At 38.6% G+C, this 25,476-nt stretch overlaps 1 protein-coding gene across 1 annotated transcript in view; it reads left to right on the forward strand.

The window, feature by feature from the left end:
- Positions 1-24,907, forward strand: part of TNFRSF21 (TNF receptor superfamily member 21) — a 42,365-nt gene extending 17,458 nt beyond the window's left edge. The window contains exons 4-6 of the mRNA XM_081327359.1: positions 3,328-3,593; positions 20,799-21,018; positions 23,567-24,907. Of these exons, the coding sequence (XP_081183485.1) occupies positions 3,328-3,593; positions 20,799-21,018; positions 23,567-23,796 (716 nt within the window). The 3' untranslated portion in view covers positions 23,797-24,907. The remainder of the gene's footprint in view (positions 1-3,327; positions 3,594-20,798; positions 21,019-23,566) is intronic.
- The last annotated feature ends 569 nt before the right edge of the window (positions 24,908-25,476 follow it).

Raw genomic sequence — 25,476 nt, forward strand, 5'->3', positions numbered from 1 at the left:
GATTTACATCTGGAACATGTAACAGCACAGCAGACTTACTTGACTGAAATTAAGTAACCTAAAGAACTTATCAAGAAAGAGCTGATAAAGCTTTGGGCTTTAATGCATTAGAATTTCTGCATGGGGCCAAAAGTAAATATCAAAATTGTTCACTCCTCATTATTCACTCCTTGAAATTATTGCAAAGATCAGGAACAAAATTGAACTTTAAGGTCACCTTACAGAAACCGAGGCAATCTGTACTTCATAAGTAATGAGCAGGTTTTGTATGGGAGAAGGATTGCTGGATGGAAGGGATATACTATCTGTGTTGCAAGAGGCTGCTGAGAAGAGCTTACCGGTAGTTATATATTCACAAAAGTATGATCAATGCAAAGGGGAGTTTGGAAGGATTGAGCTAGTAGCTACCACAACATTTTGGAAAACCACAGGGGCAGCCAAAACTTGTGGATTCTTAGTATACATAGAATATTACTTTAGAAATGAATGGAAATCCCATTTTCAGTTTGATCCTGCATCTTCAGCGCTTAATGGAAATGTAGTAAACCTTGTACATTGACTATTCTACCATAGGAGTGAACACACCACATACTATTCATCCTGCTTAATACTGTATGAGCAACATAGATTCATGGCAAGTTAATGAAACTCATCTTGGATCAGAGAGATACAAGAATTATCTGTTCAGAATACTAAGTTTCCTTGTGCTCTCCTATTGAATTCCAAGTACTGCTTCACTCTGGCTGCCACTTCAGAGAATTCCCTTCTTTTTCTCCAAAGGATTTTAGTCCTTTCTGATGGTTTGGCTGCAATTCCAAATGAATGGCATCCTGCTGGTTTAATTCTGGGTAATTTCACTAATGAGGAAATAAGCCTGCTTGATTTAAATCTGCACTTTAGTTGGGTAAGTTTCATTGAAAACTAAAGATGTAAACAAGGAAAAAAATAAACCCCACTGAATAAGATAGTTTGACAGCTTTTTAGAGAGATGTTGGCTACCAAATCTAGGCTAGGATAGTCCAAATAATTGCTAGATGACAACATAGAGTGAGATTTTTCTAACTCTTTTTGCTGCCATGTAGTGATTATCTGGATATCTGTAACCCAGATAAACTTCCCCTAAGGTTGACTCACACAACAGTGGCCTTCAATTGAGTACAGGGCTTAATGGATTTTATTTTGTTTTATGTTTGCCTTTGAGTCAGTGTAGATTCTTGGCAACTGCCTGTAGAAGTGTCTGCAGTTTTCCTGGCAATATTTCAGACGTTGTTTGCCATTGCCTCCTTCCTAGGGCTGAGAGAAAAAGTGACTGGCCCAAGGTCACCTGGCTGGATTTGAGCATAAGGTGGAACTAGATCTCACAGTTAACCTTTTTTAGATTTGCACCCTAACCACTACAACAAACTAGTTCTTTAATAGGGAAATGAAAAATAGAAATAAGAAATGCAATTCTTATTTCCATAGAAATTGCATGATATGATTTCAAAATCTTTTCTGTAGAATAGTCATTATGTAACTCTAATGGCAGGTGATTAATGTAGTTTTCTTTAATGATAAAGGGAATTAAAAGTTTATTTTTTATATCATCTTGCCTAGAATTGAGGGTTTACTCAATTCAGTCTTAGAGTCTTATGGACACACAATATTTAAGATTCCTTTCTGCTAATGAAACAAAAAGAGGTATAAATAGTACCATTGCCTGTACCAAAGTCCATGTGGAAGTAACATCTAATAATATACAAGTGGAATTTTTACTCATTTCTCCCCAACCTTAAAATCTTCAGACAACTCCAGTGGTCTAAAGCAAAATTTGGCCCACACAATGCTATAGAGTAGACTGAGAAGTAAAGGAAAAGAAATCTCGAAAGAAGGAAATGGCAAACCTTTTCCATATTGCTGCCAAGAAAACTACATTTACATGAGTTCAACTTGGGTGAGGCTTGACTTTATGTTGAGAAGAAATCTGTTGCACTGATGCCAATCATTTAGTGGAAAAACTTCAGTTGGATACAACTCTGTTAATATCCATTGCTTCCACCATTGTTTTCTTATTTGGTATCATAAGCAGTTTCTTCTTGGCACAACAAAGCATTATATACTGCTTGCTTTGCATGATAAAACACAATAATGGAGCAGATCATTTTAATCTGCTTTTTATTAAGGGAGATAATGTGCAAAATCCATGAAATTTGTTCAACACAAGTCACATTAAACCTTTTGAAACTAAAATGCTGCAAATTTGACTTGCACATTGTTATAATTTAAAATAAATCTGCATGAATTTTGAACATTGGTTGCTGAACCACACTGTGCCATTTTAATTTTATTATAATTTTATTACATTTTTTACCTCAGATTTAAATGTTGCACGATATGAATAGCTTCCTTCTAAAATAAATTAGTTGATTTTTTTTACAATCTAAATAACAATCCTGTAAATTGGGTTGGCCTAAGACATGATTGAGATTTGTTATCTAACCAGTTAGGAATTTGAATATCTTCGTCTTACTCCATCATATTCAATTCCATTGTTTTTATTTGTTTTATTGTTAGATTCTAGGATGGAATTTAATTATTTTGTTTTTAGATCTCATTGGCTTGTTGAGAGTTCAGCTGTTCTGTATGCTAGCATTACCAGACAATTATCCAAAGAACTCAAAAACACTTTCTTGAAAATGCTCTGGAATCTTTAAGTAACAAAAAATTCATGCAGTTTATTACATCATTCTTAACTTGCATGAAATAAGCTGTTTTTATGTACAAAGGCATTTTAATTTTTTTTTCAAAAATCTGTTCTTTGATATAGTTTAAGTCTCTCAATTTTGCTATTTTATTATATTTTCTATTTGCTTACATTGCTCTTTTCCAGGTACTAGAATAAATAATTATATAAATTTATTTACAAATAAATGAAAACATGGGTATCTCTTTCTTCTCAATTAGAATGTATTTTATGAATATACATAATTCTGATGTAACCTTTAAAATCACGATAGTTGAATGAGGATTTCCAGAGAAATTGAAATTGCTTCCAAGTTCCGTTTTTAAAAATTGCCTTTGAAAATTATCATCTGTATTCACTGTAGCAAGACTACAAATAAGGTCCAGAACATTGCATGCATTTTTAGATGAGTAACTATCCTTGGGGGTGGGGGGGTTGGATAAGAAATGAAAAGTATCCGTGAATCTTCTAATTCAGAACAGGGTTAGTGTGTAATTTGCAAAATTTTCTTTGACCAAGCATCCCTACCATAAGATAAAGATAACTTTTTGATAAGCTTGTATTCAGTATTTTTGCACTTTACCTGAAGTTCTTCTCTTAAACAGGCATTGATATTCTGAAATTGGTAGCTGCCCAACTTGGAAGTCAGTGGAAGGATATCTACCAATTCCTGTGCAATGCCAGTGAGCGGGAGGTGGCAGCTTTTGCCAATGGATACTCTGCAGATCATGAAAGGGCTTATGCCGCTTTACAGCACTGGACTATCAGGGGCTCTGAGGCTAGCCTTGCCCAGCTGATCAGCGCTCTCCGCCGACACAGACGCACAGATGTGGTGGAGAAGATCAGGGGTTTGATGGAAGATGCAACGCAGGTAATATCTATATTACTAGCTACATACTTTAAAATTCAATGCTAACCTGGAGGCGGGGGTACAGAACAGCCTTTTGTAGCCTAATTGTAGTTCCTTCTTCTGGTGTGCATCCCCACTCTCTTATTAAAGAATAAATGGGGGGGGGACAGCAATACAGATACTTGCTGGCAATTTTGTTTTTTCTTGAAATAACTTTGTTATTCTTGAAATCAAGCAACTTCTCCAAACGTCTTAGTACTGATTTCAGGTGTCAGCCAAAGTGCAAGGAATCTGAAGAAGTGAAAAGGCAACACTAGGCTATTTTTTTTAGGCAGCAAAGCTTCCTTCTCCCAGCTTTCCATCTCTTGTGTTGGTTCACCATGCTATATATGGTATGTGAAATGGGAAGAGCTGAAATAATGCCAGCAGTCATCAGTGGAACCTTAATGCACGTAAGCAGCAGGTTAATTGCTCTGGAAATCACTGGCAAGTCAATGGTTAATTGGAGCTTCCTCATGTTTATTGTTCTTCCCCAGATTATGAAGGTACTCTATAGCATATCTTAGTTACCTTTCGGTAGTTCAGGAAGAGAGTAAGACATTCCTAACCTGATGCCTTCAACGTCCTTTCCAATACTGCACTACCTGATTTATACCCTTATTTGCTGACACATGAAGTGAGCTTTTTTGTGTTTTAAAACTCATTCTATTCAATACAGTTTGTTTACTGAAAATTTGTTGTTACCAAGAAGGAGTTGGCTTATATGGAAATGTTCGATCATTTGTCCAAATGACAGAGGCGTCAACCCTTTTTCAATACTGTGGCAGAGTTTTAATTTCTCTTCCGCTTTCCTTTTACTTCCTCTTTCCTGTTCTCTGTATCAAAGAAGTTTGATGTTTCGTTTTCTCATTGTATGTTATCTGAAATTTGTTTTAAAAGACCTTGAAAGTGCAGAATTTTCAACTGTAACCTTATCACCATCTAGAGACTAAGTATGGTTTCTGGTTCCTTGTTTTAAATAATGAATGCCTTTGCCTCACCAAGTTATGCCCTGTCAACATATTTCTAGGCTCATGCAAATCATGCAAAATACTGTGGACTCTGTACATAAAAGTAGCTAAAGTGTGTGTGTTGGAGAGGCTAGGCTTAATTGAGGGCTACAACAGGTCCTATCACAAGCAATTGCATTCATAAAATAACCACCACTGATAATTATACTACCAGTAATAGTAATAATTATATCATATACCCGTGTAGATATTGACCCTCTCCAGAATGTAGCAGCTTATAATCACAATTTGTACATTAAGAATCTCCCATTCCATTACCAAAAAGTTGCAAATTCCCAATTGTTCTGCTTAAATGATGTACTATCAGTTTGCCAGCAATGTGAACTTTGTAGAAGTCAGAAGACTAAAATAAGACAAACGCTCAGCCTCCTATATAAAACACCTTTGTAACCACCAAAAGTAGAATATTCTGCAAAATAATAGAATAAATCTATGTAATTACACTCATTGCAGAATTCAAGTGATTTTAATACAAAGCTAAAAGGAGAATGCAAGATTTGACAGAGATACAACATTAACTCTTCTACTGATAATATAGAAGGAGCATTTTTTTTTCTTCCATAAAGAAATAATACTGACTATGGACGTGATGTTTTGACAGGAACCTATCTGCACTAATGGGACTGTACTGATGAGAATAGTACCCAGGCAAACACACCTTGGTTGCTAACATTTCAATTCTCATACTTTGTTAGTGTTTAAAAATGAGTGAGCTTTAAGCCTCTTTTACAGTAGCAATGGGTTTATCAGAGTCATTGCCAGAGGCGTTCGCAGTTGAAAGTCAGCTGTTTTTCATCACTGGACTCTAATGTTTTTGCTTTCAGTAGCTGTACAGTCAGCATGTATAAGTGACTGGTTTCCATGTTACGGAGCTTCTGAAAACTCATGCTGCACATAAGCAATAATGAAGGAAGGCATCTGGCTGTCCGGTATCTTGCAGAGTTACAGAAGGTTATTCCCTTCTTGGCAAGAAATAAGATATCCATGATGAAAACAATTCACTTTCATCTCTAAAATAAACACTTTTATCAGGACAGTTTACAAATACTTCAGTTAAAATGAAGTAGTTTGATATCCTTGTTTGTAAAATTGTAACTTGAACAATAATTTTAGTGGAAGCACAAACCTTTACATAAAACGAATGAAAGAACAATCTGTAACAGTTACAGTGCCAAAAATGTTATCAGAATGCCCAGCCAATTCAACTGTCTTCCAAAATGAGGCACTTTAACCATATTCTTAATAGCCAAAAAGATGGATAGTTCACTGTTTTGTACAAAATACAAGTGGATTATAAGTTTCAGACAATATATTGCATTATATCCCATCATGCATTGTTGGGCTATTCTGTTCATGGTACAGCCAGTTAGAAAAAAGAGCTGGCCATTTTTGAGCACTATCCCAAAGTGTAGAGAAACACATACTTTTGATCATAATCCTGATATCCAAACTCTGCAAACTAATAGGGAATCATGCAAACGTATATATTTATCCATGTCAATGGAGACATTTAATATTCTTAGCTCAGTGCTGTTACCTATGATTTTTATAATATGTTTTTGCTTTTGTTTGATTTAAGTACTCAACAATATGTCCTTTCAACTGAATTTTTTAAAGAAATTCTCAGAGCAGAAAGAAATGAAATAGGAGAAATAAAAAAGATAGAAATTCAAGATGATAGATTCAGCACAGTTCCTTGGCTTAAAAAAATAGAACTTTATTGAAAGGATGTACAGTATTAATGAAAACACAAATCACTGTTGAAATCATTAGTGAGTCAATAATGGCTTGTGTTCTACTGTACCCCTTCCTTTTGAATTTAGTTCAATAGTATATCGTTGCCACCATTTCTGCAGCCCTCAAACACCAGAACTAGAAGAGAACTTGAATGTCACCCTGCTTGCAAAAGAATTGTCTCATATTTTGCTCAAAATTATGAAGAGCCAAAACTTGGCAAAGAAATTTTCAGAAAAGTAGTGCTTAGTTGAGATAATTTTGTAATCTCATAGTTTATTTTTAAATCAAAATGAGGAACTGGAGTAACCCAGAAGGCCATTAAAGATCCATATAAATCAAATGTAATCTTAATTATATCCATATAATAGGCACCAGTTGGCCTGAAAACAATATTGTACCTTTTAAAAAGACAGATATTTAAGAGGTTAATAATAAACCTTTATTGTCAAAGTACAACATGTGTACATTGAGATTAGCTGAGCCTCCCCCCCCCTGCTCTCTCCCCCCAACACACAGTGACAACAAACCCTCCATCCCACCACACCATGTGAACCAACTACACCACACACCGGCCTCCCAAGTCAATTCTGCATAAGATTATGTCCCATTTAAAAGCCTAACAGCCCACGGATAAAAGCTATTTTTCAGACTGTCAGACCAGCGTACCAAACCACAATACCATACGAGAGGACGCTCTCTATAGTAGACCGGTAAAAGAGGGTCATTAGCTGTTGTTCTACCCTGTTCTTCCGCAAGACCCTAAGAAAGTGAAGCCTCTGTTGGGCCTTTCTAGCCACCTGAGTTGTGTTAACTTTCCAGGTCAGATCTTCACAGAGGTAGACTCCCAGAAATTTAAAGGAGGAAACTCTCTCTACACAGTTCTCCCTGATGTAAAGTGGGGCAGGTTCCTCCTTTTTTCTCCGGAAGTCTAACACCATCTCTTTCGTCTTGCCGATGTTTAGGTGCAAGTTGTTGTTACTACACCATATGGATAGTTTTTGTACCTCCGCCCTATATGCTGTCTCATCCCCACCTGTAATAAGACCCACCACAGTTGTATCATCTGCGAACTTGATTATCGCAGTGGATGGGTCAGATGATACACAATCATAAGTGTATAAAGAGTACAGGTAGGGGCTAAGCACACAGCCCTGTGGCGTGCCGGTGCAAAGCTTCAGGGGGGTGGACAAAGCAGACCCGACCCTCACTGTTTGTAAACGATCCCTAAGAAAGTCTTGAATCCAATCGCAGATGGCGGGGGAGAATTTCAAGTCAGTCAGCTTCTCGATGAGAATGCTCGGCAAAATGGTGTTGAAAGCCGAGCTGTAGTCAACAAAAAGGATCCTGACATAACTTCCAGGCTTCTCGAGATGACTTGCTACAGAGTGTAAAGCAGTAGCTATGGCATCGTCTGTTGACCTATTTCCCCTGTAGGCAAATTAATGTTTATCAAAGTCCAGTGGGAGGCATGTCCTAAGATGTTGGAGAACCAATCTTTCGAAGCATTTCATGACTACAGACGTTAATGCAATAGGTCTGTAGTCATTCAGGCATTCAACTGCAGTTTTCTTGGGGACTGGGACAATGGTAGCTGCTTTCAAGCATGATGGTACACATGCCGTTTGCAAGGAGATGTTAAAAATCCTTGTCAGGACCCCTGCTAATTGATCGGCACAATTCCTGACCACTATCCCCAATACCCCAACTGGGCCTGCAGCTTTGCTGGGATTCACAGCCTTCAATACAGCTCTCACTTGGTGTTCACACAGTAATGAGCAAGCTTTCTCATTACTGCATTACTTAGAAATTCTACTTCCCTGTTTATCCAGGAAGAATGAAATCATGTTTTAAGTCTGTCCCCCCTATAGAATATTTGTCCAATAATAGTCCAGCAGTTTCATATTTGGTTAATCTTGAAGAGAACAGAAGCCCTAGCAGTTCTTATATTTCCATTAGATTGGGGTAGGAGTGAATGATATAAAATACACCCACACCCATACTACTTGTCAAGGACTTCTATTTACATCAGAGGTTAAAGTTAAAATAAAAGACAAAAATGTTAATAGAACATTTGGAAATAATAAGAACAATCTAAAGATTGACTGATTCATGGGAACTGGGAGCAACTTTTGATATGACTGGACTCTACTGAAATTATTGCAAAGGACAAGTAATTTTATTAAAGTCAAAGACTAAAATATAGGATTGTCATGTATGGTGCATTGTCATCAGTAGTGTACTTCTTCCAACAGTATGTGCAAAAAATGCTGAAGAAATTCTGACAAACCATTTTTGTCTGTATGGTAAAAGGAAGGTACATTTCTTGTACATGCAAGGAAGTATTTTATAGCTTAATCTCTCTTAATCTCCCTTGCAGTTGATTTGAGATCTGTGATAAAAATTGGTAGATCTGATGATAACAATTATCACTCTCAAGTGTTTGTCAGGGCACCAGCATTGCACATTTTGTGTCCCTCAGATCAGGGCTTTTCAACCAGTGGTACGGGTACCACATGTGGTACATTGGCACCTGGCAGGTAGTATGCGACCATCCTAGAAAAGTGGTAGAAGGGGAGGGGAATGAGCTGAACCGGTGGCAGCACCGCACAAGCCTGAGCAAAAGATGTCTGGAGCTGCAGGGCTGTCAGGGCTCAGTGGAAGTGCCAGGATTAGCGCCAGGCTCCAGCTGGAGCTCGGCACTGATCCTGGCGCTTCTAAGCCCAGAAGAAGTGCTGATCAGCTGGAATGTTGCAGCATTTCCAGGGTCTTGTGATTTACATTCAGATGCTTGGCAACTGATTCATATTTATGCTGGTCACAGTGTCCCAGGGTCATGTGAAGTGACCAAAACCTGCTGCAACCACCCAGCAGATGGGGGGAATAAAAACCAAACACCCCCACCCCACCCTCGCTGCCAATCCTCAACAGAAATGCTCACAACAATGAAAACCTCAGACAGGAGGAAGAGCGCTGCCGTGCAGGCAGACAGGTGTCTTGCTCGGCTGTGGCTTGGGCACTTTTTTCAGTGCCATTGTAACTTTGAACAGTCACTAAGTGAACTGTTGTAAGTCGAGGACTACCTGTACTTCATTACTTTTTTCCTTTTTTTTTTTCTTTTTTGGTCATCAAGTTTTTGACACCTTGCTAGGTGACTGGTGGTACTCGGATGTTGCTATATCCTAAAAGTGGTACGATGGGTGAAAAGGTTGAAAAGCCCTGCCTCAGATAATACTGTTTGTTTTGGGTTATGCTTAGCAACTAAATAGCGTTTTAGTGTTTCACAATAGAACAATGGTTCCCCATAGTCTTCTGATGCCTGCATAGCTTCTTTGCTAGGTTAAACCAGCTATGGAATAAAAAAGGAAGTGACTCACAAGTAGTATGATCAGGATTTGCTGAAGCTGCAGCTGGGTCTTGAAGTCTAGCCATAGTGAACCAAAACATTTATCTGTGAGTCTGCTCTTTTTACTTCCTTGGAGCTGTTTGTATGATATGGTGCCTTATCCTGAAAATGAATTATTGATTAATTATTCCAGTGATCCTAGTTATGTTAGCTAATATTTGTTCATATATGTACTTGGAATACATGCCCATTGCTCTCAGTGCAAAGTTATGTCCTTAAATCTCCTCATTTATATTTCCTGAAAAGAAATGAGTATTAAATCTAGTCAGTTTTGGCTGGATTATGCTCTTAATTCCTTTTTTGTTGTTGTTGTTTGTATTCTATCACAACATTCTGGAAGACTGTATAGAAGACTTTCTACTGTGTAGAAAGAAGCCTGGGCAGCATACTGCTTGTTTAACAAAATAGTGTAAGGAAATATAGATTATTTTGTGGGATAAGCATAATTTCATCATAATCATTTAAGCTCCCCTCCTTTTGAGAGGTGTTTTCCTTTATCAGTTAGAAAATTGTACAGTTTTTACAGAACTACACTTGCCTCTTCCCAGCAAAGCTAATTGGGTATTATGCTAGAAAATAGAGGAACTAGGTTACTAATCTCTACAGTACTGTCTTTAAAGTCTCACCAACCTCTTTCTCCCCCCGTCCATCATAACAATTTCAGTAGAATACAGACAGTTCTGTTCCATGATTTCATTGTTTTCTAGTTCCCCAGGAAATGCCACCCTTGGTTGGAACCTGCTCCATCTACCCATTGTCTAAGTAAAGATGTTCATAATTCACTGCAAATATTTCTTTACCAATATTTCTCAAGGATAAATGACATGCAATGCATATTGTCCTCATCATGCAAATGCTTTTTGGAACAAGTATAAAGGTGTGGTCCCCAGCCATGTCTTTTGAAGTTCTTAAAAGCCCTTTATGATCACAGCTGCCAGAATGCTCACATAGTTTTCAGACATTTTAAAGGGAAATAAACAAGAACAGTGGGCTTGGCAAAGTTTTAAAAACACATTCATAGAATGGCACAAATCAGAAATAACCCTGCCACAAAAGCTCTGCCTGTTTTGTATTTTGGCCAATGTAGTGTAGCCTTGCCTCTCCAAAGAAATATTAAGCGCAGACCCCTGTCCGCAGAAGGTCTGCTGATGCCTGTCTTACCCCTTGTTCTGAAATGTTCAATTTGAGGGATTAATTTCAGTAAATTAATTTACTTTTAAATTAATTGAATTAAAATTGACAAGAGCCAGTTTGGTCTATTGGTTAAGGCACCAGGCTAGAAAGCAGGAATACTGTATATATATTCCTGCTTTCTAGCCTGGTGCCTTAACCCATATCTTGAAAGGAAGCTGATAAAAGTGAATAAAATTCTTTGAAATCTTAGTTTGTGGAATTTGTGACGTGTAGGTGTGTGAGTCATTCATATTCACAGAGGAAAGCTTGTTACAAATTCTGCAAATAAGTCTGCTCCGGTTGAGAAAAACAACTATTATACTTATTCCAAAAATTCAAGTAACAGCATCTTGACCTTATTTTATTTTCCATCCAGCAGTTTCCCACATCTTGCTCATCATCTGAATTTAAAACTTTTACTCTCTAAGTGGCTGAGATAGGAACCTGACAGGACTACACATTGCCATTTTGCCCTGCTTCGGAGCCTGAGGAGACATGACCAATTATTTACAAGAATGGGCTGGGCTGAACTTTGGGGGAATTTTAAGTGGTGAAAATTGATAGTTTGCCCCTTAACATTTCCAAAGTGGGAATGATTGACTGCTGGGGGAGAGTTTAGGAAATGAAATAGTGCTTTTAAGGCTCTGTCAAATACAAAAAAAATACTACCATAATGTTTAAACTGGTCTCCTCAGTGGTGGCAATGGGATACTGAAGGATGCTGGAGCTGAATATGGTGGCAGGTGGTTCCCCTTATGCCACCATTTTTTTAAATTTAGGTCAGAATACCAAATTGGCTATTATTGTTACTTGCATTTTCCCAGTGATGATTCTCTCTCACTTCTCCCCCACTTTTATATTTTAGAACACAAGTAATAAACTACAAAATGTGGGATTGGGTCCAAGGAATCCTGCAGGAAATATTATAGGAACTGAATTTCCCTTTCTTCCTGCTTTATCTACCACATTGAAGCAAGGGTCCTAAAATCTTTACCCTGTAATCAGGGAACCCAGATGAATGGGTGGGCTGTAACTATTTCCAAATATGGTTTGAGATACTTAGTTTTTGCCTTATTTGGAATCTATCTGAGACTTTGAGGGAATGAGAGGGAAAGAGAATTGGATATCAAAGTCATTTTTTAAGGTCTGTATTGCCATGTTTCTCTAGATCCAGCTTCATCATTATCCAATGTCTACAGGTACAAATGAAGCCAATACATCCTGAAGTTGATTTTAATTCCTGGTGACTAAATTTATGCAGTTTTCTTGGTACAGCTGCAGAATAGTTTGCTTCTCTGAAATATGGTTTTGGTTTCTCAGTTTTTACCAACAGTCCTGGAATTCCCAGGTAGTTGACCATCCCAAACTTCCAGAAGTAACTTCAGACAAGGTCAACTAGCTGACTTTGGCTGAACTTTAATCCAAATAAAGCAGTATATATGACATAGACATGGGATAATCCATCTGCTTCTTGGACCACACACTCTCAGGTTTTACTGTTGATATAATTTTGTGCTGATTTTCAAATGTACCCCTACTGCAATATAGGTTGAAGCAGAATTAGTCTTCTAAAAAACTTTATCACGAGAGCTGTATCACTGACAGTAGTCTAAGTGTAAGTGTTGTTAATTTTTTTTGTCTTATTATGGGTAAAAAGGCATAAACTATTTAAATTCAGTAATATTTTCCCCAAAATATATTTGTAAGTGAGGATGAGAAATAAAAGGTATAATCCAAAACAGAGAGCAAATGGACTTTCCAACCTTATCTGGTAATAGATCCATTAGTTGTACAGGTAAGCAGTTCAGAAGAAAGAACTTCAGACAATTCATAAAGACCTGGTCTTAATGATTTCACTAATAAAGGAAGCTGGCTAACTGCTTGTTTGGCTTGCAAATTTCTGTATCCTCACCTCCATTTTCCTGGCTTAAACTTGATTAATGAAATTCTAGATAAATATTGCTTCCTCTGTTCAGAGTTGCTTTTTGAATTTACAGTTGACTTTTTTCCTTTAAAAATTAACTATGCAAGATTAAAAAATACATATATGCTACTGAGTTACATTATATATATTAAAAAATAGTTTGAGTTTGTAGTAGGTCAGATTTGAATGGAAATGGGCATTTCAGAATTCATGTTGGCAATTCTTAAAACGAATCATATCTTCTTGGGAATTAATGTGCAGCTGTGGAAAACAGCTGCAGAATTCTAGAATAGACACTTGCCTTAAGGAGATGCTGAGAGGGTCCCCATGATAATTTCAGTAAAAGAAACAATTTTGAAGTAAATGTGTTTATTCTTAACGGTAATCAAAGCTTTATTATTGAACTGAGTTATTTCAGAATATCCAATTTTTTTCTTAAATCTCAATAAAGCACGCTAGATCAGATTCCTTTCAATCATAAGAACTGCAATATTTATTGCAAAATCTGTATCACTGACCCTAGGATTCCCCAGTTTTACATTTTTTTTCTGTATTATTTCATAGAAGTGGCAGAATAAGAATTTCAAAAATATGTCAAACTGTTCACTTTATTTGAACAAAATATTCTGCCACAAGAGGTAGCTTTTATGAAGACTTCAGAGTATATGTGTTCATAAAGTTATGACTATGTGCATTCTGTTATACAGAAAGGGATCTTGTTCAGAGCTTCTGGAAATCTTCATTGCTTTCTTTCTGTCTCAAAGCTACTAGATCCTGCTGTTTGTCTTCTTCTTAGCTCACAGTTCTTAACCTCATTTTCCTCTGTCATTGCTCTTTGTGCCGAAATATATTGAATAGTTATAGGTAATTTTGTAGAATCCTCTCTTTGGGAAAAACATGTTCAGGTGAAGACAAAATTCTAGACTATATTTGTGATTCTCATCTTGGTTATTGTAAACTTGAAGACTAGTCTATTTTTATCCATATTGGAGATATTTTCAAATCATAGGAAACATTTTTATTTTAGGTTTCATTGGATACTTGAAGATCATGCCATTAAGTCCTTTCCCTTTTCCATTGTTCTTTCAAAAACAACCCTCGAAGTGGATTAGAATTGGATGTGGTAGGATTAGTTTTTGCATAAATGTTAATTGATTGGATAATTAATTAATAAATTTGGAACTAATGTGAGATTTTGATTCTGAATTCATTGATTTTTGTTAAGTGATAATACTTGTTAGCCTTTAGAGAAAAAGGTTTTACATCCTGGACGTTAGAAAGTAGCAAACTAGGTCTGTTTGAGAATTAAGACCTTCTCTATTCTTAGTACAGAACAGAAGTAGTAGAGAAAACTGTTATGGGACCACATCTGTGACCTTTTATATGCAAAATAGCTATATTTTTTTGTTTAAAACCTGGGGGAACAGGTTGAATTAGCATCACATTTTCCTGCTGAATCCAGATTTCTGCACAATCCTAGTATTTATATATTTTGCTATCTATTGTGTCCCACAGTGCAGACATAAATATTAATATTAATATTAATATTAATTGGCTCAGTGGGTTAGGACACTGAGCTTGTCGATCAGAAGGTCGGCAGTTTGGTGGATCAAATCCCGAGTGCCCCGTAACAGAGTGAGCGCCTGTTACTCGTCCCAGCTTCTGCCCACCTAGCAGTTCGAAAGCACGTAAAAATGCAAGTAGAAAAATAGGGACCACTACGGTGGGAAGGTAACAGCGTTCCGTGCGCCTTTGGCATCTAGTCATGCCGGCCACATGACCACGGAGACGTCCTCGGACAAGCGCTGGCTCTTCGGCTTTGAAACGGAGATGAGCACCGGCCCCTAGAGTCGGAAACGACTAGCACGCAACTGCAGGGGAACCTTTACCTTTACCTTTTTATTTTATTGCTTTCAAGCAGCCAAATATGCTGCATGACCAACCTCCTACTTTCAGCGTGCAGTGAGATCCATTGCATCTCCATTAGACAGACATAGTCCTCTGTAAACAAAAATTGCCATTTGTTCAATTATTCATTTTAAAAATAGACTAAATCATATTTTGATATTCTTATTTTTTTTAATAAGTCACAATTCAGACACGATAGGACCAAAGACCTATTTAGGAGCCTTGGTGGAGCAGTGGGCTAATGCCTCCTTAAGTAACACCAGCTGCCTGCAATCAGTGCAGGTTCGCATCCCACCAGGCTCAAGGTTGACTCAGCCTTCCATCCTTCCAAGGTAGGTAAAATGAGGACCCAGATTGTTGGGGGCAATTAAGCTGACTTTGTAATAATGCCGCTTGGGGGGTGTATGAAAGCCCTAATAAGCAGGCATATACATAGAATGAAGGCTACTGCTAAGCTTGTAAGCCGCCCTGAGTCTTCGGAGAAGGGCGGGATATAAATGGAATAAAAAAATAATAATATCAGATGCATAATGGTCAGCCTGAAATAAAATGAATCCCACTGAAACTGAGAGGCATTAATGGTTTGAGAGATCAGCTTGATACCAGCTTTTTAGAACATAAAAGTATCTTCCCAGGTCTGCTTGCATTTCCTGAGTTATCACTCTCATGACACACATTTTGAAGATTCAGATACAGGAAAGCTGTTACTGTAATATCAATTTGGGATACTAGATAGGCTTTATCATTGAAGTAGTTCGTTTGTGCCTTCCATCTGTCTCCCTCCCCCTTCATTCAAGAGCAGATCTTTAGGCTCCATGTCCAGTATAGAATGGGAAAAATGTAACCACCAAAATAAGGTTTCATGTTGGACTATCATGAAAGGTAGAGGTGTGGGCAGGATCAAGTGCGCTCATCAGAAGTTGCATCACAGTGCAAGATCCACTCCTTTTGTATGTGCATACTAATGTCACAACACCTACAGAAAATTGGCAAAGCTTATGTTGCCTTAATATGACACTACTTTTGTCATTTGCCCCTCTTGATCTGCATCCCATAGGTGCCATTGAATACCGGTAGTAGTGTTTTCGAGAACATTGTATTTATTGCAATGTTTCAATTTCCCAAGCCATCACTACTGACTGTGTTTTTTCTTCTGGTGAGTACTGTATATGTGGTAACTTTGAGTTATGCACATTCCAAACATAATCTCTTTAAATTGGCTAAATGGTTAAGTTAGAACTAGTTCTTATTGTATACATCCTGTTTTGAGTTAGTTATAAATTAGTTGTGATGACATTTGATGGAAGAGTTGGAATATTTGTTACTGCCATTAGTAGTTTAATGTACTTTGGAAATATTGTACTTAGTATTATTTCTCCTATATTATTTACTCAACTTTCAACTTTCAGAGCGACTAGTAGGGTCAGCATTGAGGGCCTTGGAAATTATAATCTAAAGCAGCTAGCAGTTGCTAGGTTGCCTACCCCTACCTTAGTGTTTTAGGGAGACAAAAATTGTCTTATGGAGAAATAATTAAATTGCAAGATCATTTTTATTCTTGATAATGCTACTTTGGGAACCTTTGCTTCCTGTTGAAACTAATGTAATGATAACCACATCAAATGCATGCATGATCACTCGATTGTCTTCCGTTGCAACTTCTTGTGTCTTATTGGAGGCAGCTGTATATTAGCTCTGGTATTCAGAATTAGACATTTTTTATGGCTGTTTCAAGGAAAGAACCACCAGTGTACATCTATGGGTCCTGGGAAAGTGTCTTTTTTATAAAGAGCTGGCAATGATTTAGCATAAATTACTGTCTAGAAGAGACAACAACAATTAGATGAGGTAGTTTGTGTGGGTTCATGAAAAGGTTTTATTAGTACTAATGGAAGTAATTGCTTTGAGTGTCTCTAAGTAATACTATCTGTTATCCTTTTTGTCCCTGCCCTTCCTCTTTTGGCCTCCCATGACCTCATCTAGCTTCTCCCAACCCCCACCCTTGTCTTGCTTCAATCTCATCTAACACCCGTCTTCGGTCTTCCTGTACAGAATGCTTGTTGTTTTCTGGGTAGAGGAAAATGTTGATACTTCAGAATTGCTGCAGCTATGTTTCTCTGCCCAGGGAAAAAGGGGCCTGACTTTCGAATCAAATAGCTCTTCTTCTTTTTTCTTTTTCTTTTTCTTTTAAAAAAGATGCAACCCAGCCTGTTTATGGTAGCAGGAATTGTTTTTCTTTATCAATAAGGATTGTTGCTGATTATGAAACCTTTATTGCCTTTGAATTTATCTCTGTGTTATCAGTTTAGGTTTAGAATTTTGATTTATATTGTCATGTGACAAGGGATTTTTTGCACGTTTATGATATGCAAAAGATCACAGATGATTCTGAGCCTGAATGTCTTTTTTGCCTTCACTTATCAGGAATGCTGCAGCTAGGAATGTTGTACTGATCAAGAGCATGAAGCCCTTCCTGAATTTTAGCAATTAGGATGGAAAGAAGCAAGAGCTGGGTTAGCCTTGATTCTCCTGTTCATGCCAGTATTGCCTCCTTACTCTAGAGTCTAGACTAAAACTCATATTGCAAAACAACATCAACAACAACAATAAAAAGCTGAGGAACTCTAGGGCCTGAAAAGAAGTTTCTCCTTGAAGATGGGTAGGGTAGTATGTCCTTCCAATGCTTTTTGTTGCATTCATTTTCATCTGGGGAGGTTCAGAAACAGCCCCACCCTAGGAAGAAAAAGTGCCTTCACAGATATGGGGAATGCCTACTATAGGCGACAGAGGACCTAAATTTGCATATGGAGCATTCCTGGGAAAAGGTTACTCCCTCTTTAGTGGTATTATAGATCTAAGAATCTTTCCCCAGCCCCTCTGAGTATCTGTCCACACATAGATCTCTCTGTAAAATGGGGACGAGAGGAAGAACAGGCTAGATCTAGCTAGGTCTGTTCCTGAAACAGTGATATTTAGAGGAAAATTACAGTGGGAATAGATAGAACTCTCCAAAAATCACATCAACATACTAGCAAAACGAGGGAGGGTCTTTGCCCCTTAACAAAATCTCCCCTGTTCTTATTGCCATAACTAGTGGAGGGGGCTGTTCAAGACTGTATCACTGTCACCAGAATGAATGGTAGAAAGGTTTGGTAGTAGATATGCATCAGTTATGAAGAACTCCTCAAAAGGTAAAGAAAACAGAATAAATCCCTGTGGCCCAGACCGCTCATTGTAGTCATGTGCAGATAGGTAGAATTTTAAAGAGGCAAATCCTTCAGTCTAAAGTTCATTCCCTCACCATATTTTATGGTGTTTGTAAACCAAGCTGTTATTGTCTTATACAAGAACAAAGGGTGCATAAGAGTCCACCCCCAAAAGGAGATCATGGGGTTATCGAACATCTCAGTTCAAACATTTATTGTGTAGTAAATCAGTTCTTGCTTTCCTCTTTTTGCTTGTGGGAGATTCATGTGCTCTGTTGAGTTCATTTGAGTTTTCAGACATTCTTATATGAATGCTGCTTTGTGCAAATTGTTAATTGAATTAGATGGATGAAAGCTCTGTATGTGTGTGTGTGTGTCTGTGTCTGTGTGTGTTCTCTTGCTTTCCCTAGCCCCTCTCTCTCTCTCTCTCTCTCTCTCTCTGTCTCTCTCTCTGTCTCTCTGTCTCTGTCTCTGTCTCTGTCTGTCTCTGTCTCTCTCTCTCTGTCTCTCTCTCTCTCTCTCTCTCTCTCTCTCTCTCTCTCTCTCTCTCTCTCTCTCTCTCTCTCTCTTGCTTTTCCCTCCTCCTCCTGAAAACAAGGCACAGAGTGAATCAGCATCCTACTCTGAGGATCATAGGATGATTGTTGGTGTAATAGCACTGAGCAATTTGGCTGATAGGAACAGAAGATTCCAAAGACATTGTTCGATCTAAGCAACCTTTGCAACTCTAGGAACAGCAAATCAGTCGCAGCTCATATTTTGTTCCTCATTACCCACCTCTTCTCCCTCTACATATATAAAACATGGCATTCTTTGGTAGATAATATTTCTTTCAAAACTCTGGTGAAGAATTACATTAAATAGTTGTCTGAGAGTGGATCTGTGAATGCCAGAGACTGTGCTCTTTCAGAGTGCTCTTTCACTGATGTACTAGAGTTCTATTGTCCTTTTATTATTATTCCTGTTATTCATGAAAATCATTCTTTTCAGATACTTTTACGACTTGAAGATTCCCCCACACACACACCCAAACACTTTCAGATTTGCAAAGGGGTTTCATTAGAAAAACACATTAATATCATGTTTCAGTGGAGTAGGCAGCATTTTATTTGGCGAAGTGTGATTAGACACCAAAGGAATTTGTCTCCAGTGCATAAGCTCTCAATGTACTTGCAAAACAACAGAGTAATAATAATCATAATAATGCTACCAATAAGAGAAGGTAGTAGAATAGATGAAAAGTCCCAAAGGTGCTTTTTCAGGAGGCAACTGGACTTTCTTGTTTTTCTTTGAAGACGTCATCCAAGAAGCTTCTTCAGCTCCAACTGGATGGTGGGGAATGGAAGGATTTATATTCCTTGCAGACAGCTGGTCATTTGCATTCTTTTAAAGAGTCTGACTGAGAATCTCCATAGACACTTAGTGCAAAAATAGGAAAGGGGTGAGGTAAATGTGTGCATGGGAAATGGTCATTTTAAAGCAGCTACCTGCTATTCTTTTCTCTTTTCTTGGGTATTAATTAATTATAACTGAATCCAAAGGAACCCTGCTATGTGTTTCAGGACACTTAGCATTGTGAATAATCATAAAAATAAGCAGAAAGCTGTAATACAATGGCTTGTTTAGTCGTTTGCTCAATAAAATTTTGTGTAAAGATATTGGCGGGACTGGTACAACACATTAGTGCAACACACTTCTGGCTACCTCCTGTTTATAAACTACTTGAAAGAAAGGGGAAAAACATTTAATTTCTAAAAAAATAAAATTCAGGGATTCAGCCTTAGGAGAACAGTCTTGCTTGTTGTATAGTATATGAGCTGACATAACCATTTTTTTCTGTTTTCCCTCAACCTGGCTTTTGGCATTGTGACTGGGAAGGGCTCACAGGGCCTCAAAATAGGGAGCAGCCTGTCTTTAATTTTGACCGGGCATGGCATTTGTCAGAGTTCACTGGTACTTTTGTGAAAGTAAAATAACAATTATATAAAGACCTTAGTGAAATTTAACTGTGCATATTATGTTGATAAAATCTGAGGGATTCCTTTGTCAAAGTTTAAATAAGAACCTAAGACAAGTTTTATTGGTCCAGGTCAAATGTCTCTATTTGTCCAGACAAAACCATTCTGCTTCATTTGTGGCAACCTAGTTGCTTCAGTGACCCCATAAATTGGGTATGAAATCAGTAGCCATCTCTTCTTTAGCTCTTCAGCGGTTGGCAAAGAGAGGCCTATTGTCTCCAGTATTAGACACCATAACCACTAGCCTTGTTTGTTTGTTAAAGTTATATTCCTCTTCCTAATTGGAGGTCATGATAGTTTGCTTTCCATTTGCTTATCTCTATAGAAATAACTCTGGGAAATGGGTTGGGTTGAAAATAACCGGTCAGAATCACCCATGAGGTTTCCGTAGTTACAGGGAGACATAAACCAGGTCTCCACAGTCCAACAACTTAACTACTACATCACACTGTCCTTCCTTATCTAACTATGAATTTATTTACGCTCCCTTCAAAGTTTTCCAGGTAGTGTCTATCACTACATTTTTTAGCATTGAATTTCAATTTTTTATAGCATAGTCTATGGAGCAGTACTTCTCTTTGTCCATAATTTTAATTTCATAATTTCAAACCATTCAGCTTTACTGTTTGGATAGTGAAGTGGGAAGTTTCTTGACCTGGCAAAACCATCCTATTGTCATCTCATACTTTTCTGAAGAGACCTGCATGTTCTAATGAAAGGGGATTGGCCCAACTTGTCTCAGAACACTAGTATGTAATTTCTTCCATATTATGTCTTCCTGTTTCAGCTTGAAGCTGACAAGTTGGATCTTCCGGTAAATTCTGGACTACTCAGCCCCACTCCCAACCCAAATCCAAAGCCAGAGGCAACCATAATCCCTGTGGAACCATCTCCCTTGGAGAAGAACAAGTGCTTCTTTGTGGATGAGTCCGAACCTCTTCTTCGCTGCGATTCCACCTCCAGCGGTTGTTCTGCTCTTAGCCGAACAGGCTCTTTTATTACCAAAGGTACTGATCTTTTCTAGTATGAAACCTCAGTTGTTCACAGGGCCATTGTTTAATTTCATTCAGAACCAGATGTAAAAGGAACAGATGGGCATATTCAGAATGCAGACTTCAGTTTTATCCTCCAAACTACAGCACAGATATTTCAAAAACTTAGACTGCACATTTGCCAAATTATTTAGAAATTGCTTTTGGCTTAAATTGCTTTTTGCCCAAGTCTGCTTACTATCATTTATCATTCATACAAACAGAGTTTGTATATTTGGTCACAACAATATAAAAAAAGATGTTGAGACTCTAGAAAGAGTGCAGAGAAGAGTAACAAAGATTATTAGGGGACTGGAGGTTAAAACATATGAAGAATGGTTACAAGAATTGGGTATGTCTAATCTAGTGAAAAGGGATGCGGTGGCTCAGTGGGTTAGGACGCTGAGCTTGTCGATCAGAAGGTCGGCAGTCTGGTGGGTCGAATCCCGAGTGCCGCGTAACAGAGTGAGCGCCTGTTACTCATCCCAGCTTCTGCCAACCTAGCAGTTCGAAAGCACGTAAAAATGCAAGTAGAAAAATAGGGACCACTACGGTGGGAAGGTAACAGCGTTCCGTGCACCTTTGGCATCTAGTCATGCCAGCCACATGATCACGGAGATGTCCTCGGACAAGCGCTGGCTCTTCGGCTTTGAAACGGAGATGAGCACCGGCCCCTAGAGTTGGAAACAACTAGCACGCATGTGCGGGGGAACCTTTACCTTTAATCTAGTGAAAAGAAGGACTAGGGGTGACGTGATAGCAATATCTCAGGGGCTGCCACAAAGAAGATGGGGTCAACCTATTCTCCAAAACACCTGAAGGCAGGATTAGAAGCAATGGATGGAAGCCAATCAAGGAAAGAACCAACCTAATTTCTCTAAGGAGAAATTTCCTGACAGAACACTCAGTGGAAGGACTTGCCTTCAGAAGTTGTGGATGCTCCATCACTGGAGGTTTTTAAGAAGAGATTGGACAACCATTTGTCTGAAATGGTATCAGAACTCATGTTTGGGCAGGGAGTTGGACTAGAAGACCTCCAAGGTCCCTTCCAACTCTGTTGTTCTGTGATTTCATGGCTTCTTCAACAATCCCTTATTTAAAAATGTGGTTTATTACAGATGGTCCTCACTTAATGGTAATTGGGACCAGAAACTCCATCACTAAGAGACATAGTTGCAAAACGTGACATTATGGGGCCATGTAGACGACAGTTGTAGCTGTCCCAGTTGCTGTCATTAGCCAAATCCCATGTGAGTGCAGCATCTCCCATGGTCATTTAATTGCCACTTGTAACATCCTGCTGGCTCACCCATTGATTTTGTGAAGTGAAGATGGCAACAATCACCAGTAGTGATCACATGGGACACTGCAACTAACATAACTGCAAGCTGGTGGCTTAGTGTTCAAATTGTGATCATCCAACTGAGTGGACACTATGAGGGCTGCAACCTCAAGGAATAATCATAAATAAACAGTGCTGTTGTAATTTCGAATGGTGGCTGAATGAGTGATGATTCAACAAGGAGTACTTGCATGCACAGACTTGGCCATTGTGCTCTTATTTTCAAGTGATACTGATCACACTTAGGTCATTTAAGGACATAACCTGTATCTGAGACTCCTGAGCCCAACTCATCTATTACGGTACAACTGATTCTTTCTGGCTTAAACTATACTAGAAGGAAAAGGGGGAGGGCTGTTACTGCTGATTTGGCAACCATACACAATCACCATTCATCTGCTGTGTACGTCATATTGTGCGTGGATCACAATGGTAGGGTATTATTACTTTCTCACTGGGCAACAGACTCATAGCTCAAGCGGTAAAAGAGTAAACTGAAGGTTTATTCTATGACAAAAGAAAAACAGAGTGAAAAAATCAGTTGTGTCATAGCTTTTGAATATAAAGGAAAGCAGACTTCAGTGACCCAGATCCTCTCATTTCATTACTCCACATTTAGGCTTCCTTCTGTTGTGAGACAGTTGGGGCACACAGAATCTTATGAGTTGGTAGTCACTCAATTCATGGTGAGTTGAGAGCCATTGAGCCATCCTCCCTCCCACAAATTTTAATGATTCCGAGCAGCTTGCAAAATGTCACAAAAGTTATAGTTCTACTAAAAGCTATCAAAGTAAGAAAATATAAAACGCTATAAAAGACAAGGATAAAGATTTTATGCTGAACAAGGTGGAGGGAGGGGGGTTGTTGTTCAATCCTGGTGGCAATTTATTCCACAATGCAGACGCTCCCATGGAGACACTAGTGTTAATTGTTGATGTTCAATGTTTTCGTGGCAGGACCTGTCCCCAAAGTTGTCCCACTGATGGTCTCAGACTGGGACGTGGACTATGGAAACAGGCCGGTCTGTAAGCAGACTATGGAAACAGGCCAGTTTAAATTCAGCATCTGAGCCCAGAAAGCAGCACTGAAAAGACTGCCAAGCCTAGTGACCGGAAACACAGCTTGGGGCAATTCATTCCTTGCAAGTCTGTGATTAACAGCCAATTTATCTTCTTTTCTTAGAAAAGAAAGATACGGTGCTGCGCCAGGTGCGCCTGGATCCTTGTGACCTGCAGCCCATCTTTGACGACATGCTTCACCTTCTAAACCCCGAAGAACTGCATGCTATTGAGGAGATTCCACAGGCAGAGGACAAGCTGGATAGGCTTTTTGAAATTGCCGGTGTCAAGAGCCAGGAAGCGAGCCAGACTCTTCTGGATTCAGTCTATAGCCACCTGCCTGATCTGCTTTAGACGTGGGCCACCAGAGGCCCTTTGCACCTACACACTGGCTGCTGCTTGTATGCGCTTGGCACATGTTAAAGATAAGACATGGGCAGGATATTTTGTAAAAGTCGTGGCCAGTATTTTCCTCTTAAGTTTTCTTTCTCTTTTTTGTCTTCTGACAGTAGTTTGCTCTCATGGTTATGGTTTGAATTAAAAGATGTTGTTTTCCCCTCTTCTATTACATTTTAATTTTCATTCAGAGCTGTAATTGTAGCCACCTAAAAACCATGGATTATACAATTCATAATTTACTTATTGGATTTGGACTTGCATTTTAATCCTTTTAACTTTTCAGAAGACACTTGGATTTTTCTTTAATTTCAATTTGATTTTTCTTGCCCTCTCATTACTTCGAATTCTTCTTCTTTGCTCTTTTCCTGGTTAGTTAAATTTGCTTTTCCTCAAGGTGACTTTAAGAAAAACTACTGCTGAATGATGCACATTCACTGGTATTTTACTAGCACAGCTATTTATTGTATGGTTTTCACGTGGACAAACAGATAACGATAAGTGACTTGTGCTTCTCTGGAACTAGAATGCTGAAACATTTCAACTGTAACTTCTTCAGCCTTCCAGACAATGAGATCTTGGCCTGCAGCTGAATGTAATTCTGTTTGCTTGACTTAAGGCAGAGATGTTGCCTTACCCCTGTAGGATCTCAACAGGCTTAATCACTTAGGAGTAGCACCTGGAGCTGGACTCTGGAAAGTAAAGGAGAACCCTGGTGGTGCCACATTTCTCATTCTATAAGATTTATTGATATGTGCTTCAAAATTGTCCTTTTGTGGGTTTTTATACAGATGCGGCCAATAAGTTTATTTCAAGGCCTTCATGTGGTCTTTGAAATTCTTCCCCATCCCCACTTCACTTTTTATTAAAAATGCTGCATTGTGAAAAATCCTGGCTCTGCTATATTTGCATCTACTGTGCTCCAGGAATAAATCAATCTACCATCATGCTTATTTAGGAGACGATATTGCAAGATGGCAACATGATGAGAGGGGATAGAAGGAGAGAACTTTTTTTTTTTGAGGGGGGAAAACCGGTTGCCTTCTGGTGTACTAATTTATTAATAAATACTAGGTGTTTGCTATGTGATAATGTTTCTGTTTATCCTCCATAACGGGGACTGTAAAAGCAGTTCTTGCTGTCTGAGGCAAGGGTTTAAGTGAAATCATATCCTGAGTTCAAGTGCATGCGTGTGTGTAAGAAAGGAGCAGTCATGGGAATGATCATGGGTTCAAATCTGATGCACCAGTTTAATATAGTGGTTAAAGCATCAGGCACAAACTGGGAGACCACAGGTTTTAGTCTCACCTTAGGTACATAGGCCTGACACTCTCAGCCTTTGGAAGAAGATAAGGCCAAGCCACTTCTAGAATCTTGCCAAGAAAAATGCAGGGACTAATCCAGGAAGTTGCCAGGAGTCAACACTGACTCAAAGGCACCCCTCCACCATCGCCACTACCATCACCAAGAGAGAGAGAGAGAGAGAAGATACTTACATATGTACTTGCACAGACATTCAAGTAGCTCAGATTTAAAAAAAAACAGGCACATTTGTCATGTGGTTTTGCATTCACTGAATGTACAATTAAGCTGACTTCACAGAGGAGGAGAATTGCAAATTGCTCACCATGTGTTGCA

This window comes from Vipera berus (genome assembly GCF_964194415.1).
Source record: "Vipera berus genome assembly, chromosome: 1".
In the NCBI taxonomy this organism is placed as follows: Eukaryota; Metazoa; Chordata; class Lepidosauria; order Squamata; family Viperidae; genus Vipera; species Vipera berus.